The 17,753-nt window shown below is 37.5% G+C and overlaps 3 protein-coding genes across 5 annotated transcripts; all 3 read left to right on the top strand.

Moving 5' to 3' along the window:
• On the top strand, nt 455-3,124 carry LOC18770033 (F-box/kelch-repeat protein At3g23880). Of its 2 annotated transcripts, XM_020568358.1 has the most exons (3): nt 455-748; nt 1,350-1,411; nt 1,487-3,124. In XM_020568358.1, exon 3 carries the CDS (start codon nt 1,504-1,506, stop codon nt 2,944-2,946), a length of 1,443 nt encoding a protein of 480 aa, XP_020423947.1. In that variant the 5' UTR covers nt 455-748; nt 1,350-1,411; nt 1,487-1,503; the 3' UTR covers nt 2,947-3,124. The 2 variants fall into 2 exon arrangements, with proteins under 2 accessions (XP_020423947.1, XP_007204329.2); XM_007204267.2 differs by lacking the exon at nt 1,350-1,411.
• On the top strand, nt 4,424-7,452 carry LOC18771701 (2-alkenal reductase (NADP(+)-dependent)). Of its 2 annotated transcripts, none has more exons than XM_020568359.1 (4): nt 4,424-5,306; nt 6,261-6,495; nt 6,593-6,759; nt 6,847-7,452. In XM_020568359.1, the coding sequence occupies exons 1-4, from the start codon at nt 5,106-5,108 to the stop codon at nt 7,306-7,308; spliced, it is 1,065 nt and encodes a 354-aa protein (XP_020423948.1). In that variant the 5' UTR covers nt 4,424-5,105; the 3' UTR covers nt 7,309-7,452. The 2 variants fall into 2 exon arrangements, with proteins under 2 accessions (XP_020423948.1, XP_007203000.1); XM_007202938.2 differs by having other exon boundaries at nt 4,779-5,375; nt 6,318-6,495.
• On the top strand, nt 9,890-13,264 carry LOC18769406 (2-alkenal reductase (NADP(+)-dependent)). The gene is made up of 5 exons (XM_020567731.1): nt 9,890-10,331; nt 10,865-11,042; nt 11,607-11,773; nt 12,238-12,320; nt 12,622-13,264. Exons 1-5 carry the CDS (start codon nt 10,068-10,070, stop codon nt 12,998-13,000), a joined length of 1,071 nt encoding a protein of 356 aa, XP_020423320.1. The 5' UTR covers nt 9,890-10,067; the 3' UTR covers nt 13,001-13,264.

Here is a 17,753-nt window from a genome sequence, read left to right as displayed (position 1 = left end):
CCACTTTGGCCAATTTAATAAAGGTAAAAAGTCATTTATAGTACATGTGGTTTATCTCTTTTACTATTAAGATTTCTGTGATTTTAATTTAAACATTTTTATCATCTGGTTTCAATTTCAATCGATTTAAGATTAAATTCTTTTTACCTCTGTTACTTTTAAAGGGGTAATTTAGTCAATAAATTATATTCTATATATGAAAAAAAACAAAAACAAAAATATAATTTAATATATAGCTAGCTAGACACTAGAAAAGACAATTCTATAATTAAATTTCAATAGGTTTTTTCTATATATTTTATTCTTATCCATAGAGAATTTTTGTCGAACACAAACCCTTAATTTGTTTTTAATATTTGTATTTTAATTGACTATTGCATTGCTGCCCTTTGTTTTTTCAAATGAGGACCATTTTGAGTTTATAATATTATAATGGCGATGCCTGGTGGATTATCACTAAATTTGTGGCAGAAGATGATCTGATAGTCATAGCTGAAAAAGCACGCCATTTTATTTGACATTTTCATCAATAGACTCCTTCGACGAATGACTTTTACAAATTAATTTCATTCAATAGTAGAGAGAGAGAGAGAGAGAGAGAGAGAGAGAGAGAGAGAGAGAGAGAGAGATTGGAAATGAAGCAGTTTGAAGAAGAATAATCTCTAGCAGCAGCAGCAGCAGCAGCTTCACACCCAGCGATCGAGCGCCTAATTTGTTCCATCCATCAGCGGTCAGCGGTCAGCGGCGGGTAATTAAACTTGCCATCCCATCTTAATACATATATAGAATAGAGGATCAAAACAAGTAGTAGATGTCATATTCCGATTAGATTCTGTTTAAATATGGGATTGGTTGATTGCATTGTATTGTATATATCTCGTGAAGATGCAATCTATTTCTTTGGGGTGGCTAGCTTGCTCTTTCTATTTCTTCAGGGTTTGCTGATCAGGGGTTTGCTCATGGTTAACTCTTCTTTGTTTCTTTAAATTTGCATGTATTTTAGGCAAGAATTATTAACTTGATCAATAATCTTCTTGTCTCTAACTCTTGTTGTTTCCTCCTCACTTTCCTGATCATGGATTCATGGATTCATGGATTCATGGCTGTCTGTTAGCTTATTAGTCTTCCAATTAATGCATATTATATATATCAAACTCTAAAAAAGCTATTCCTTATCCTTACTCCTCACAAGCTAGGAATCCTGTAAAAATTCCATTGGTGGACACAAATAATCGTGCGTGGGCTGGGGTAGGTGCAATGCAATTATGCAATTATGCAATTATGTAACTCGCACAAGTAGACGACGTATAAACTGTCTTCGTTATAAATAATGTATGTTTTGCTGTTAGGTAGTGTGTACTTATCCAAAGTTGGGAGTGGAGCACTGGAGCCTTCCCAAATTAATTTATAAGTATGTGCGTGCAGTGCAGTTTAGTTTACACTTTACACTAGCTGGTCTGAAATTGATAGAATATTTTACTTGTAGGTAGGTGAATAGATTAGATGGAGTGTCTCAACCTGCTGCACATGGACATGGATCAACATTGGATCTCATCAACTCTCAACCTCCAATCCACACAACAACAACAACAACAACAACAACAACAAGCGACGACAATATCGATGGAAACCTCATTATTGGATCATCAATTTCTCAACAACAATAAAGAAGAAGATGAACAAGATCTTCAGCGGCAGCTTCCTTGTGAGATTGTAGAGGAAATCCTGTTGCAGCTGCCGGTGAAGTCGCTGCTTCGCTTCAGATGCGTATGCAAGCCATGGCTTGCTCTCATCTCCGACCCAAAATTCATCAAGTCACACCTCCACAACCACTCTACAAAACAAGATGAGGGTGATGATGATGGTAAAACTAGATCATCAAAAGCACTAGTCATGCTCTCCTCCTCCTTGTCCATCCTTAAGTCGGTACATGTACAAGTACTCGATACTAGAATTGAAGCCGGATCAACAGAGGCAGATGCAGCTGGAGCAGCTCGCACAACTAGTACTAGAGTAGTAGTCGTGGAGGAGGTACATGAGTCCCCGATGAGGCACCAGGCAGTTCAAGACATGAAGATTGTTGGATCTTGTAATGGCCTCTTATGTTTGGTGCTTGACTCTCAAGATATGATGATTTATAATCCATCCACCAGGCAACTTCAACCAGTACCACCTCCACCTCCACCTCCACCTCCAACCAATAATTATTATTCGGGTAAGGACTACTTCTATGGCTTTGGCTACGATTCCAGCAACGACGATTACAAAATCGTGAGGGCCTCTTGTTCCAGTAGGAATGGCAATTTCGCCACCCACCTTGACATGTATAATTTGAACACCAATTCATGGAGAGCTGCCATCAAAACCCTCCCTTGTTACTTTCTGTCTAATGTGGTGGGCACCCTATTGAACGGGGCTCTCCACTGGGTCGTCCGGCTTGCTGCTGCTGAGAGGCCTTTCTCAATCGTTTCTTTTGATGTAACGGAGGAGACGTACCGATACGTGCCCCTGCCAGGCGAGGGCGACAAGAACTTCTCCTTCTATGGTTTGGGGGTTTTGGGAGGATGCCTGAGTATGCTTTACAGCCCCCATGGCTCGGATTATGAGGTGTGGTTGATGAATGAATACGGGGTGAAGGCGTCTTGGACTATTTTCACAACCATTCCGCAGAAGATGGAGTCTGAATACCTGGGATTGATGTCGCTTGTGCGTATCTTAAACAACGGTGAAATTGTAATCCTGTTGCATCAAAGGAAGCTAGTCATCTACAATCCGGGGCACAGAACACTTCGAACCATACTCTCCGGGGATATTCATTCTTCTCAACTGGCTTTATACCTGGAGACTCTAGTTTCGCCCTCTGCCGCTCCCACCATCAAAACATACTCATCATCAATCACTCCACTACTCAATCAAGCTAAAGCTAAAGCTAAAGCTAGCCCCTGATGAGGAATTACTTTATTATATATATATATCAATAATCACAGCAATTACTTGTTACTCCGATAATTGTAATTATACATGACCTCTATTCTGTTATGTTATATCATATATCATGTATCTCTTCTTCACTTAATCATGATGAGTTTGATTTCATTTTATATTACAGACCTTTCCAGTTACCTATTTGATTGATCTCCATGTTAATGAGACCTACTTGCTTCATTTTCATGTCGCTAAGCCCCTTTTTTTAGATATTTATTCAAAAACTCATTTTAGCATGACATATTAAAATAAAAATGAATCAAGTAGAAAATAATAAGTTGCTAGTTTTAGTTTTGGATTTTTATCTCCAAATAGACTCTGTGTTTTTATATAATATATCATGCTAGAATGGGCCTATTAGTGAAAAGCCCTTCTTTTTTTTCTTTTTTCTTTTACTAAAATCTTAAAATTCACGATAACTTTAAGTACCCTTCAATAATAAAAATAATTTATCCTCCTCTAGAAGAGACAGAGAGTAGGCCTTTTCTAAATAATTTTTCACAGACAATTTGTCACAATTATTATTAATCTAGTATGTGCCCCACATGTACGTTGTAATTAAATAAGTACCATTCTTATAAATTAACCCTTGGCTTTCCACCCTATTTCAAATCATGAGTCCATCCTGCTCCCACATAAAGTGTGGTGCTTTGTTCTTATCTTCTCCTGCAAGGTGATGACGACTTTCATTATAATGCAAAGGGCCACTTCCATTAAAATTGAAAATAAAATAAAAAGCTTAGGAAGTTTAAAGGGACGTTACTAAACTTTTCCATATAGAAATGCGCCCAAAAGAATCTTTCAGGGTTGATAATGTATGTATTATTAGGTTTATTAGATAGATAGAGCAAGCGGGACAACTTCATTTGTTTTCTTTCTCTTTCCCTAGTATGTGTTTCCATTCCAACAAATTAACCCCTTGACACATGCTCACGCATGTGCCAATTGGTTTTCTTTTTTTATTTTATTTTATTTTTAGAATTAATAAAAGATAACAGGGTAGTTATGTTCCATAAAAGTAGGACCTATTATCTTATTTTGTTTTTAATTTTAATTTTTTTAATATTAAAAAATGTGAATTTACCATATTATCCTCATTTAATTAATAATTTCAATTCTTAATGTTTGAATTAACAAAGGGCATTTTATGGTATTTTGAATGTTTCACCATTCTCTGCCTTTTGCTTTATATATATAGATATACTAGCCTCTCCGCACGCGCTTCCGCGCTTGCGAGAGGTTTTTTTTTTTAAAAATTTAAATTTATTTTAGAATTAAAAAAGATAATGGGTAGTTGTGTTTCATAAAAATAGGATCCATTATCTACTTTTTCTTTTTCTTTTTCTTTTTTTAAATATGAAAAAGTGTGAATTTACCGTATTATCCTCATTTAATTAATAATTTGAATTCTTAATGTTTACATTAACCAAGGGCATTTTCTGATATTTGAAATGTTTCACCATTATCTGCCTTTTGCTTTATATATATAGATAGATACAACAACGTTTCCATCCTTCAAATCAGGGTTATATTAGAATTATTCAAAGACCGATCAAACGTCTTGGGCATTGGATTGGACCCCTTCAAAAAAAACAAAAAATCAACCCCCCACCCAGACCCAGCCACCGAAAAAACGAAGCAAATAAAAACATGACACATGACAAATTAAAATACGACAACTGGCACATGACAAATTAAATGGCAGGATAAGGATAAAGGTATTGCAACCCAGAGAGAGAGAAGCCGGTTTTGACCATGAATTCCATTTTCAAGCATGGATTGCAAAATACGTGCCAAAAAATCCAACAAATGAAGCCAAGTGAAAAAAATAAAGAAGAAGAGCTCCTCATCAAGCGGACTTGTGCTTGCTTACACCAGTGCTTACATCACCTCTCATTTTCTGTTCTCTCTCTCTCTCTCTTCTCTCTCTCTCTATATATATATATATAATCTCCTCACCTCACCTCAAGGGTAACATAACATATATCTGTTCTCATCATCTCAGTGATATAACAAACGAGACGACTTCATCTATCTATATATAATATACCTGGTTTTAATTGTTTGAGAGAGACAGCGCGAGAGAGAAGTTGAGATTTAGAAAAAAAGAAAAAGAAAGAATGGCAGGAGGAGATGAAGTGAAGGAAGTGAGGAACCAGCAAGTGCTTGCTAGAGATTACATAAGTGCGATTCCGGTGGAGTCAGACATGTACTTGAACACAAGCAGCACCATAAAACTGAGAGTGCCAGATGACGATGATTGCCAAGAGGCCATGCTGCTCAAGAACCTCTACTTGTCCTGCGATCCCTACATGCGAGGCGTTAAGCACAGCGATGATGCAGCCTCCTCCACTCTCCAAGATCGCATTGTTTTCTTTGCCACTGACAAAGTAAGTAGGAATCAATCACAATTCACAATCAATATTACTTACTATTATTAATTTCTAATATTTCTGTCTCTCTCTCTCTCTCTCTCTCTCTCTCGCTCTCTCTAATACCCATTCCTCCTCAACAGCTAACGTGGCTTCTTTACAATTACAAAACAACACGTGTTTTTTTGTTTTTGTTTTTTTTAAACTCCTTTAAGTCAAGTCTTTTGCTGGTTTTTTTTATTAAAAAACTTGGGTAAGTTAAGGAGGAAGAGACGAAGGCAGGGGAGGTTGACTTGCAGGTTTTTTTATTTTTTGGAAATTTTATTTTCATGGTTGTTGAAGAAAGGAAAAGGAGAAAACTTACATGCTAAATAGAGGTGAAATCAAAAAAAATTGCCGGTGCCGTTCTAGCCACAACAAGTTAGGCAAAAATGGAAAGAAAAAAAAATGGTCAGAGACAGCATACTAAGCCAGGCAAAATGGAAATAAAATGAAGGTCTATCTTCTGTTGATATGAGGATCGTGGAAAAAAAAGAGGAAAAGAGGTGGTCTTTATTTCACCAAAATTCCTAAATTAGAAGAAGGAAAAAGAAAGAAAGAAAAAACAGCCGGAGGGAGGAAGAGAGAAGAAGGGGAAAAGAAAGAAAGAGGTGATAACCAGCTGCCGGAGAGAGGAAGAAGAACGTTTTAATATTTTTACTATTTTAACCTATGTATTATATCTATTTCTTATAATAATATTACATGCAGTAGCCTACCCAAGCCTTCGTCTCTTCCTCCTTAAAACTAACCCAAGTTAAAGAAAACCAACAAAAGACTTGAGTTAAAGGAGTTGAAAGAAAAACAAAAACAGAAAAGATACACACGTGAGTTGTTGAGGAGGAATGGCTCCTGATATATCAGGAGTCAAACATTGTCCTAATAATAATATATATACTTCTTTTTTTACCCCACGCACAGCCAATAGTTGGATATGGAGTGTCTAAAGTCGTAGATTCTAAGCATCCAGAGTTCAAGGCAGGCGATTTAGTTTGGGGCATAACAAAATGGGAGGAGTATACTCTCATAAAAAACACCCAGAGTTTCTTCAAAATAAACCACACTGATGTTCCCCTTTCCTACTACACTGGAATTCTAGGTAAACCCTTTAATTTAATTTTCTTTTTGCTTTTTGTAAGCTCATCCTGTAATAAAGTTGTAATTAATGAATTTATTATAATATAATATGTATACAGGTATGCCTGGTATGACTGCTTATGCTGGTTTCTATGAGGTCTGTAATCCCAAGAAGGGAGAATATGTGTACGTCTCATCCGCATTTGGGGCTGTTGGTCAGCTGGTTGGCCAATTTGCCAAACTCATGGGTTGTTATGTTGTTGGAAGTGCTGGGAGTCAAGAAAAGGTAACATATCTCTTTCCTTCCTTTTCAACATCATCAATATGACAGTATCAACTCTAAGGAAGAGGCAGCTAATTTTGATTTTGTTAGGTTGATATATTGAAAAACAAGTTTGGGTTCGATGAGGCTTTCAATTATAAGGAAGAGGCAGACCTGGCCGCTGCTTTGAAACGGTATTTCCCACAAGGCATCGACATTTACTTTGAGAACGTTGGGGGCAAAATGCTTGATGCAGTGCTCCTCAATATGAGGCTTCACGGCCGCATTGCTGTGTGTGGGATGATCTCGCAGTACAATTTTGAGCAGCACCAAGGAGTCACCAACTTAATGCATCTCGTTTATAACCGTGTTCGCATGGAAGGATTCTTTGTGCCTGATTTCTATCACCTCTATCCCAAGTTCTTGGATCTTGTGGTGCCCTACATCAAACAAGGCAACATCACTTATGCGGAAGACATTGTTGAGGGCCTTGAGAATGGTCCTGCTTCGCTCGTCCGCCTTTTCTCTGGCCGCAATGCTGGAAAAGCAGTCGTTGTTGTTGCTCGCGATTAATCTTAATTAATTATTTATTGCATTATCCATCACTTCACCTTCCTTCTTGTACAAGTAATATTGTGTTGTTGTGTGTGTTACTGTTTACTATTCAATCGATGGGAAATAAAGAAAGTATATATCATGTTGTTTGGTCGTTGGGTACGCGTAACTTCGACACCTTATTCTATTAATTATTGTGTCTTTCTCATGAAAAAAAAGAAGAAAGAAATAAGCAAAAGTATACGTACATACATACAATATGCTTTAATTAATATTCCCGTATGGTATGGGATGTTCATCTGGGCTAAGATCCCAGGATTAACATATAAAAATCCAAAAACTTTGTACTACTTAGGGAGAATGTCAATAACGAAACTAAATTGGCCGTTTCAACATTAAATAAAGGAAGAAAAAATATGATCTTTGAGTTGCCCTCACATTCTAATACAATGTTAAAAGCTGATATTTTGTACCAATGGGGTGTTAGTTGGATTAACTCATACTTTTAGTATGCTCTAAAGTAGTCATAAGTTGAATCTGAAAATTTCTATATTTTTTCATGTACCAGCTTAGCCGATAGGAACGAACGATTACCTAATTAATGGCGTCCGGGTCATCAATTAATGTTTAAGTTTGGCACGTATACTAACAAAGAATGAAGAAGACAAAAAGGATTTGCCAAATGACTTGACTTTGATTTGTTTGATGTTGACTTACTGGAGAAAGATAACTTTATATCTGTCGGTAAATGCAATTGCCATACATGGATGGTGGTTACCTACCTGGAATTCTTCCGATCTCGTATGCAATTACGTTCCCTTCCTTTCCTTGGCAATTAATAACAGTCAGAAAGAAAGTAGCTAGTCATATTGTTGAAGCATGAAACATTCAGTCCAATCCAATCCTTCTTTTCATGGACTAAATAATGAGGCTGCATATGCTTCTGCTATAAATAGGACCGTCGTCAGACTCAGAGTATATATGAGGGTGCATGCAGTCCAGGCCTGGGAGAAGTAGTAAAAAATGGAGCAGCAACAATTGATGAGCAACAAGCAGGTGATTTTGAGAAAGTACGTTTCTGGACGGTTTCCCACAGAGGCAGACATGTATGTGCAAGGTTCCTCCACAAGGCTTAACTGTGTTGGTCAAGAGCGATCCCATGATGCGATTTCTCATAGTGGATAATTCTCATCACAGAATGACCAAATACGTTCATTGTACCCCTGGCTCTGTAAGTCATCTTGTTGATCATCACTACTAATTCCCTCAATTTTTTTTTTTACAATTTTGTGTTGTTTAATATCTTATATATGTCGTACATAAATGCATGCACATATAAATATATATGTGCAGCCAATATGTGAATTGAATTTCTTTTTGTACATACGATATAAATGGAAAAAGTTCTGTCAACTAAAGTTTTGTAATCATTAAAAGATGGTAAGTTTCATAGTTTTTTTAAGAGAGGGTAAATTTCGTAGTTAGAAAGATAAATATCTTGGATTGATATGGTATTTTGATGATTGGTGTAATTAGAAATAAACATTTATGATCATTTACTTATATAGAAAATGTTACGTTATTTATTTATTTACAAAATGATATGTTAATTTTAATTCTTTCCATTTATTTATGTAAGCGATATTAAGCTTTAGGGCAAAATATGGACTCTCATTTCGGTCAGTATAACTAGACCTGATCAATATTGTACACAACTAGTTAACACGATCCGAATTTGTACGAAAAATTCAGTATTCTAGTTCGAGTTATCGGGTCGTGTTGATAACGGGTCCACTTGTTAACCTAACAAATCGTGTCATGTCAATTCACGAATACCTCTTAACCCGTTAAGAGCATGGGTATTTTTGTAAATTTATATCTCCTTCTTCTCTTTCACCTCTTCCTCTCTTATTCCCCTGACTCTCTCTCTCTCTCTCTCTCAAACAATATTGTAGAGTTTTTTAAATCCTTCATGGATTAGTCAAATTAAGTTAAATGACTTACTTTTCAGTTCTTACGTTCTAATCATATATGAAGTGGGATTTTCTTTGTGGATGAATTTGGTCCTTTGTTTGTTGGGTTTTTAGGAATCCCAGAAAACAAAAAAAAGAAAAAACCATAGTGATGTGGTCGCGTTCTTGTTGATTTTTTTTTTTCTTCAGTTTTTTTTACTATTATTTTTTCAGTGTCTTTTTTTTTATTTTCTTAACAGTTAATGGGTGAAACAGATTGTGTCGTGTTATTCACGAATTGTAATAGGTCGTGTTCATGTTTAGTATTTTTCACTCATTTTCTTAACGAATCATGTCATGTCAACCCATTAAAAATTGCCAACGATCACATCGTTACACTTATATTCATTTACTACTACTTTCCTATTAAGTGTGACATACCAATCTTGCCCTTCACCCATTGTATTAGTAGAATTTCTCCCCTTATTCCACGAGAAAGACTCACATTTCGTAACACATTATAAGAATTTCACATAATAAAAGACGGTTAAATAGGAATAGCAAAATAATACTATTCACACACGTGGCAATAATATACACACACAAACGGCAACACGCTAAAGAGTAAAGAGACGCTCGCACACGCAATTAAGCATACATAATCTTTGGTTTGGTTTTCGACCGCTTCAAATATCCATCATTGTTCATATCGTCTTCCTTCCGCCTGCATTAACATAATATTAAGACGATTTCCACACAAATAGACAGAAACGGAGAGAAGCCAAGCAATTAGTAAAAAGAGAAGAAGAGAAAGCAGCATTGTTAATGGCGGCGAGTACTGGTGGTGGAGTAGGAGCAGAGGACGTGGTGAGGAACAAGCAGGTGATTCTGAGAGACTATGTCTCCGGCTTCCCCAAAGAGTCTGACATGCAAGTGACCACTGGCACTACCAAGCTGAAGCTTCCAGAAGGTTCCACTGCTGGGGTTTTGGTGAAGAACCTCTACCTCTCCTGCGACCCTTATATGAGAAGCCGCATGACCAAGCGCGACCCTGGCGCCAGTTATGTCGACTCCTTCAACGCCGGTTCGGTGAGTCGCCCAGTCTCTAACTTGTTAATTGTTTTGATAATGTTTGCCTTCTTTATTTCCTTTCAAATTCAAATCAAGGTTGAATCTTTTTTAGCATTTCTCTCTTCTCTGAGTTATACATCCGAAAAAAAACCCAGTCCCATTTTTTTAGGATCGGCAGTACAATTTTATACAATTTTATCGTATTTGTTGATTTTTCGGGCTGTATGTTAATGATTATGTTATGTGTGAGAGAAAAATTATGATGATTTGTGGTTTGTTTGTGATGATATCAATTATCCTTCTTCTCTTGTTCGCGAAATTATCTTCACTAGTCCGTATCAGATATCTAATCCACACTTGAGTTATGTATGTTGTAACAAATGAACATGCAGGACCCAAGCTTTATTAGTATTATGCCATCGGCTGGATGAGACGTTTATAAGTTACAACTCATACCCAGGCCAGGATAGTGTCTACTCAATGTTGTAGTTGTAGGCTAGCATTTCTTACTTTTAACTTTTATCACATTTGATATTGAAATCCTCTCTCAGCCTATAACTGGATATGGAGTCGCTAAAGTTTTGGAATCTGCTAATCCCAAGTTTAAGCAAGGCGACTTGGTTTGGGGGATGACTGGGTGGGAAGAATACAGCATCATCACTGCAACAGACTCTCTCTTTAAGATTCACAACACTGATGTGCCCCTCTCTTACTATACTGGAATTCTAGGTATGCTACTTCTTTGAATAATTTACAAGCACCTGTCCACAATCTTTTATGTTGAGTACCGACCCGAGTCTACCAATATTAGTTCATTTTTATTTTTTTAGACTATTCAAATGCTAAAGTTAGAAGTGAACAGATTGTGTCAAAATCCTCTTTTTTGTTCAACTGTTTTTCCTCATGATGAAAGGATTTTTGTATATTTTCATCTCTAGTTGTATCCTCCCTGCACTGTGACCTCTACGATATTAAGTTGAATTGCTTTTGTTAATTCTCACACTAATCTTCATAAATTAGATTTTCACAAACCAATGTACCACATTCCTTTTCAAAGATTAGTAATGTGGTTTGGCAGTTCGGGAATTTATTTAGCATAAAGTGATTCTACTTCAATGGGTCATACAGTCATTTTCCTGCCTGGATCTGGAGCTTTGCCCTCTGCTTGAATGCGATTCCTGAAGTGATGAATCCTAATTAGTTCAACCAAGTTTTCAGTAATATGGATTTGTAAATTGTAATGCATGATAAATCTGTTTGATGCTCAAGGCATGTACTTGCTTTTATGTATAGGTATGCCTGGAATGACTGCTTATGCTGGTTTTTATGAGGTTTGCTCTCCTAAGAAGGGAGAGACAGTGTATGTTTCAGCAGCATCTGGAGCAGTAGGTCAGCTTGTTGGCCAATTTGCAAAGTTGTCTGGTTGCTATGTTGTTGGTAGTGCTGGAACCAAAGAAAAGGTGAGTCATTGCAATTTATTGGTCAATGTCAACTTACATTTTAGTTGGAATTCTGTGGCTGTGACTCAAATTGGATGACAATGTCTGGCTTAGAAACAAGTGTTTAGTGATGTGTGCAAATTGTTGACTGGAAAAATTTAACAAATAAAGGGAACATGTTGAGAAGTACAAATATTATGTTGGTGACCAATATTCTTTATCCTCATAATAAAGTTCGTAAAATTCATTTAGTTTTATTCTTTAACCTGCTGCTTCATCTGATTGAAGAACTCTCGCCGGCAAAATGTCCAGATCATTGGACACAGCGTAAGCATATGCTTCTTAATACATTATGGTGGAAAGTGCATCTATAAACTTTGATGTGGTCATTGCTACATTTTCAGTATTTCAGAATACTATTTGTTTACCCATTCATTCCATATTTTAATATAGAGATGTATAATATATCATTTCTTTGAGTTAAGGTTGATCTGCTGAAGAAAAAGTTCGGGTTTGACGGCGCTTTCAATTATAAAGAAGAACCTGATTTGGATGCAGCTTTAAAAAGGTCAGTATTACAGGTGTATTAATCAAAATTCAGTTAAACTGTTTTTTTTTTTTTTGAGTTATGTCTTACTTACAAAGGGCAAGCCCTATAAAAGGCATTAGTAATCTCTAACAGATATCCTGATTTGATCCCCAATCTTGAAACAGAGAAAGAGAAAGTGAAATGTACATACAGTATGAGCATGTGGCTAGTGACATATTTATATAGAAACTCATGTCTCTGTCCTCTTACTGTATCTATTCCCTACTTTTGGGTGATTGCTTATATATGAACTAAATGTGTGCACTGACTGGCTTAACAGGTTCTTTCCTGAGGGCATCGATATATACTTTGAAAATGTTGGGGGAAAGATGCTTGATGCAGTGCTGCCGAACATGAGGGTCCACGGTCGGATTGCAGTTTGTGGGATGATCTCACAGTACAACCTGGAGCAGCCAGAAGGGGTACATAATTTAATGTATCTGGTCATTAAACAGGTCCGCATGGAAGGTTTCCTGGTTTTTAATTACTATCATCTTTACGGGAAGTTTCTTGAAATGGTTTTGCCTGCCATAAAAGAAGGGAAGATAACATACGTGGAAGATGTAGTTGAAGGGCTTGAGAGCGCTCCAGCATCTCTGATTGGGCTCTTTGCGGGGCGCAATGTAGGAAAGCAGGTGGTTCTAGTTTCCCGAGAATGACTTGATCAGACTCGACGCTCTCCTCCATGCCTCTCTCTCTCTCAATTCTGAACTGAAGCTTTCTTTCTTTCTTTAGCCTAGCCTAGCCTGTACGGTAGAATCATCATCTACTGTAAATGCAAATGCAAGCAAATGCTCTTCTCCATTTACAACCTTATATTTGTTCTACTTGTACAAGGTTTGTGGCGAAGCTTGTTTAATAAATGTTGTTGAACTTTTTTGATCTTTCAATCAATCCATGCAACTTGCAGGGTGTTATTTTTTTTTTTTGGTGGTGGTTGTTGTCGTCTGTTTAAATTAGGGCGGGTGTAACATTTCCTTCCCAAGTCAAGTTGGAAGAGGTCTTAATTTCCAATCCCGAAAGATTAAGAAAACCAAAAAAATGCATAGATGGATTTTCACAATAGGCAATCGTGTCTGTAAGGCCAACTCCAGCGCAGCGGGCTGGCCCGGGCAACAGGCCCCAAGCAGCCCAAGTCGACCTCCAGCGCAGCCAAATCAGCCCGGGCAACAGGCGGGCCCCACGAACCCGGGCAGGCCCAAGGGCAAAAATGGACTGGGTTTGAGCCTGAGATAAGGTGACGTCAGCGCTGACGTCATGATGACGTCAGCGCAGTAAATTCAAATTTTTTTACCGTTGGCCCGTGTAATACACGCGCCAACGGTAAAAAAAATTTGACTGAAGTGTGCTGACGTCATCATGACGTCAGCGATGGCGTCACCACCAACGGTTACCTGCCACGTGTCGGCACCGGGTGGCTCCGATTGGATTTTTTTCAGAAATCCTACGGTTCTCATTTTTTTGGCCAAAAAAATTTAAAAAAAATCCTAAAAAATCCGAAAAAATTCTGAAATTTTTTTTAAAAAAATACCAAAAATTTATGTATTTTTTCCCTATAAATACCTAACCATTTTATCTACTTTCAACACCAAATCTTCATACAATTTCTTCTCCATACAACATTTTCTACTCTCCACTCACATAATTCATTTTCCACACCAAATCTCCATACAAACTCATCTCCTTCCAATATTTTTTACTCTCTACTCATATTTTTCACTTTCCACACAATTCCATACAAACTCTTCTCCTTCCAATATTTTTTACTCTCTACTCATATTTTCCACTTTCCACACCAATTCCATACAAACTCTTCTCCTTCCAATATTTTTTACTCTCTACTCATATTTTTCACTTTCCACACAATTCCATACAAACTCTTCTCCTTCCAATATTTTTTACTCTCTACTCATATTTTCCACTTTCCACACCAATTCCATACAAACTCTTCTCCTTCCAATATTTTTTACTCTCTACTCATAATTTTCCACTTTCCACACCAATTCCATACAAACTCTTCTCCTTCCAATATTTTTTACTATCCACTCACATTTTTGTACAACTTTCCATTTGTAGAAAATAAACAAATGTCATCTTCTGTTGAAATCGGAGGCTCGTGGTCAACCCTAGAAGATATTGCATTGTGCGAGTCGTGGGTGAACGTTAGTCATGACCCTATCACGGGCAATGAGATGAAGTTCCATCATATGTGGAGCAAAATTCATGGAGAATTTTGTCAAAGATCGGGTTCCATTCGGACCGAAATGGCTTTGTCTAGTAGATGGAAAATTCTAAACAAAGAGTTAGGGAAATGGAGAAATGCCTTGACAAAAGCAAAGGACAACATTCAGAGCGGTGCGAATCTTTCCGATGAGGTAAAATATTTTTAATTGCCATTTTAATCAATTTAATGTAACTTTTTTTTATTGCATATTCTATTTCTTTACATAATCAATTTTTGTTTTTGCATTTTCAATTTGTCTATATTTATTTACATAATCAATTTTATTCTTGCATTTCAAAATAGTTTATAATTTCTTGCATTGTATATTTTTTTAATGCACTTCCAATTATTTATTTTGAATAGATCATACAAGCACAAATGTGGTTCGGTGCCACGGGGCAAGGGAAAAAAAGTTTTGTGCATTTCCAATGTTGGGAAATTGTCAAGGATTGTTCCAGATTCAAAATTATTCCTACCGCACCCCCGGTTGTGTTGCATGAGACGCCGCTCCACGAATCGCCATCAACCGAATCGCCATTGGACTCCCCAATGGAAACGGAGTCACCACTCCCACATCCGCCGAGACCTATTGGGAGAAAGGCGGCAAAGGCCAAGAGAGGGGCCACTTCGAACATTGATTGTGTTCAAATATTCGAGCAAATAGCTAAGAACAACTCTCTAAGATTGGAGAGAGACTTGAGGAGAGATGAAGCGGACAAGGCACGATTGGAAGCCTTTGCAATTGAAAAGCAACATGCAAAAGAAAAAGACGACGATGAGAGAGAGATGAAAATCATGGCCATGGATACGAGCCATATGTCTCCTGAAACAAAGGCTTATTGGAAGCATAAACGAAGGGATGTGATGAGAAGAAAACTTTTCCATGACGACGGACCTAGCAATACGGATTGGCTAAATGATAAAAACCATTAAATTGTATTGTTGTATTTTTTTATAATTGTTGTTTTTTTTTTAAAATTGTTGTATTATCCTTTAATTTGTTGTATTGTTTCTTTTTTATTCAATCAAAAAAGCATTCTATAATTGGACTATTTATTACAAACATTTGAGCATTCCTCACAAAGATTAATTAAAAACAAACCTTCATTTATTGCAAACAACACACAAAACAAACCACACACAAAATCATAATAATTCCAAACAAAGAACCACACACAAAAACAAAGCATAATTAAAAACAAAGCATAATTCCAAACAAATCACGAATGTAGCCTTCATCCATTGTGATTGCCTTTCATCTGCCACAAGTGCTCGATCAAGTCAACTTGACGTCTTTCGTGAACATATGAAGATTGCATTTCTTGATAACGATCAATCATGGGGTTGTTGAATCGACCATCCTGAAGTAATGGTTCGGGCTCCATTGGTAGTCCATTTGGTCCCATCGGCCTTTCATATATTCTTGTCAACGCCGTGTTCATAGGATCGGGTTCAAACACCTCTGGAGCATCGTAGTCATACTCATCCTCCACAATCATGTTGTGGAGGATGATGCAAGTCATCATAATACTCCTCAGCACCTCCTCGTCTAGCATCCGAGCAGCACCCCTGATAATTGCCCAACGAGCTTGCAAGATACCGAAACACCTTTCCACGTCTTTCCTGTAACCTTCTTGAAATGAAGCAAAGCTTCTTTCCTTCTCGGATTGGGGATTCGGAATTGTTTTCACGAATGTCGTCCACCTAGGATAAATTCCATCGGCAAGGTAGTACGCACCAGAGTATACGGTATTGTTGATTTGGTATGTGACCTGAGGGCAATGACCTCGCAATACCTCGTCGAACACCGGGGATTGACCAAGGACATTGAGGTCATTCTGAGATCCGGCAACCCCGAAAAAGGCATGCCAAACCCAAGTGTCGAATGAAGCTATGGCCTCCAAAATGATACTTTTTTGGCCCTTCCGATTCCCATAGTCTCCTTGCCACGCAGTAGGACAATTCTTCCACTGCCAATGCATGCAATCGATGCTTCCGATCATTCCTAGGAAACCTCGAGCCTCGCCTTTTTGTAGAAGCCTTTGCAGGTCCCTCGGAGTGGGTTTGCGAAGGTACTCCCTCGTGTACAAATTTTCCACTGCATCACAGAATCTCACCAAGCACTCTAGGATAGTAGATTTTCCCATCCTTGCAATTTCATCCACCTGCTCTGCAGATGCCCCATAAGCAAGCATCCGCAAAGCAGCTGTAAGTTTTTGCTCCGGGATAAGACCCAAAACTCCAACAGCATCATGCTTTTGAATGAAGTATGTGTCGTAATTACAAATATCATGCATGATTTTTTGGAACAAATGTGGCTGCATTCTATATCTCTCTCGAAACTTATGAGCATGATATAACGAATTTGGGATAAAGTAATCCTCCAAGAGATTCTTACCCCGAGACTCTCTGCGTCTGTCCACATTCGGGGCACGACGACGATGGTGTTGGCTTGATTGATTCATCATACACACCGCAGCTACTTCAAGCATTTCCTCCTCTTCTTCATCGGCGTCCCGATCTTCTTCCTCACGTCTACGCTGGATTTCTTCCCATTCTTTCTGTTGCCTCTCCAACACCCTCCTGAAGTTTGACATTGAGAGTATAATGGGAAATTGTAAAATCTGAGAAATGAAGGAATATATCAGAGATGGTGTGAGAGGAGTGGTGTTGATGGTGTAGTTATATAGAGGGATTCAGAAGATAGAGATGACACGTGGCACAATTTTAGAGGGTGAAAATCTTATCTGAAATCTGAGATCACTATTTGTAAAAAAATATCTGAAAATCTTATCAGACATGGGACACGTGGCACAATTTTATAGGGTAAAAATCTTATCTGAAATATGAGATTATAATTTTTTAAAAATATCTGAAAATCTTATCTGACATGGGACACGTGGCACAATTTTAGAGGGTGAAAATTTTATCGAAAATCTGAGATTATAATTTTTATTAATGAATATCCGAAAATTTTATCTGGAATAAGACACGTGGCAACCGAGATTCACATCCGAAAATCTTATCCGAAAATTTAATTACAAAAGATTATCAAAATTAATGATTTAAAGTATAAAAAAATAGGAAATAAAGTACAATGAATAGTAATTGCCCTAGACTTTGCCCTTGTGGGTGGAACCACAAATGGCAAGGCTGACACTATTCACGTGAATAGTGTCAGCCCTTGC

The sequence above is a fragment of the Prunus persica genome, chromosome G7 (genome assembly GCF_000346465.2).
Source record: "Prunus persica cultivar Lovell chromosome G7, Prunus_persica_NCBIv2, whole genome shotgun sequence".
Lineage (NCBI taxonomy): Eukaryota > Viridiplantae > Streptophyta > Magnoliopsida > Rosales > Rosaceae > Prunus > Prunus persica.
This window is presented reverse-complemented; position numbering and strand designations above follow the sequence as displayed.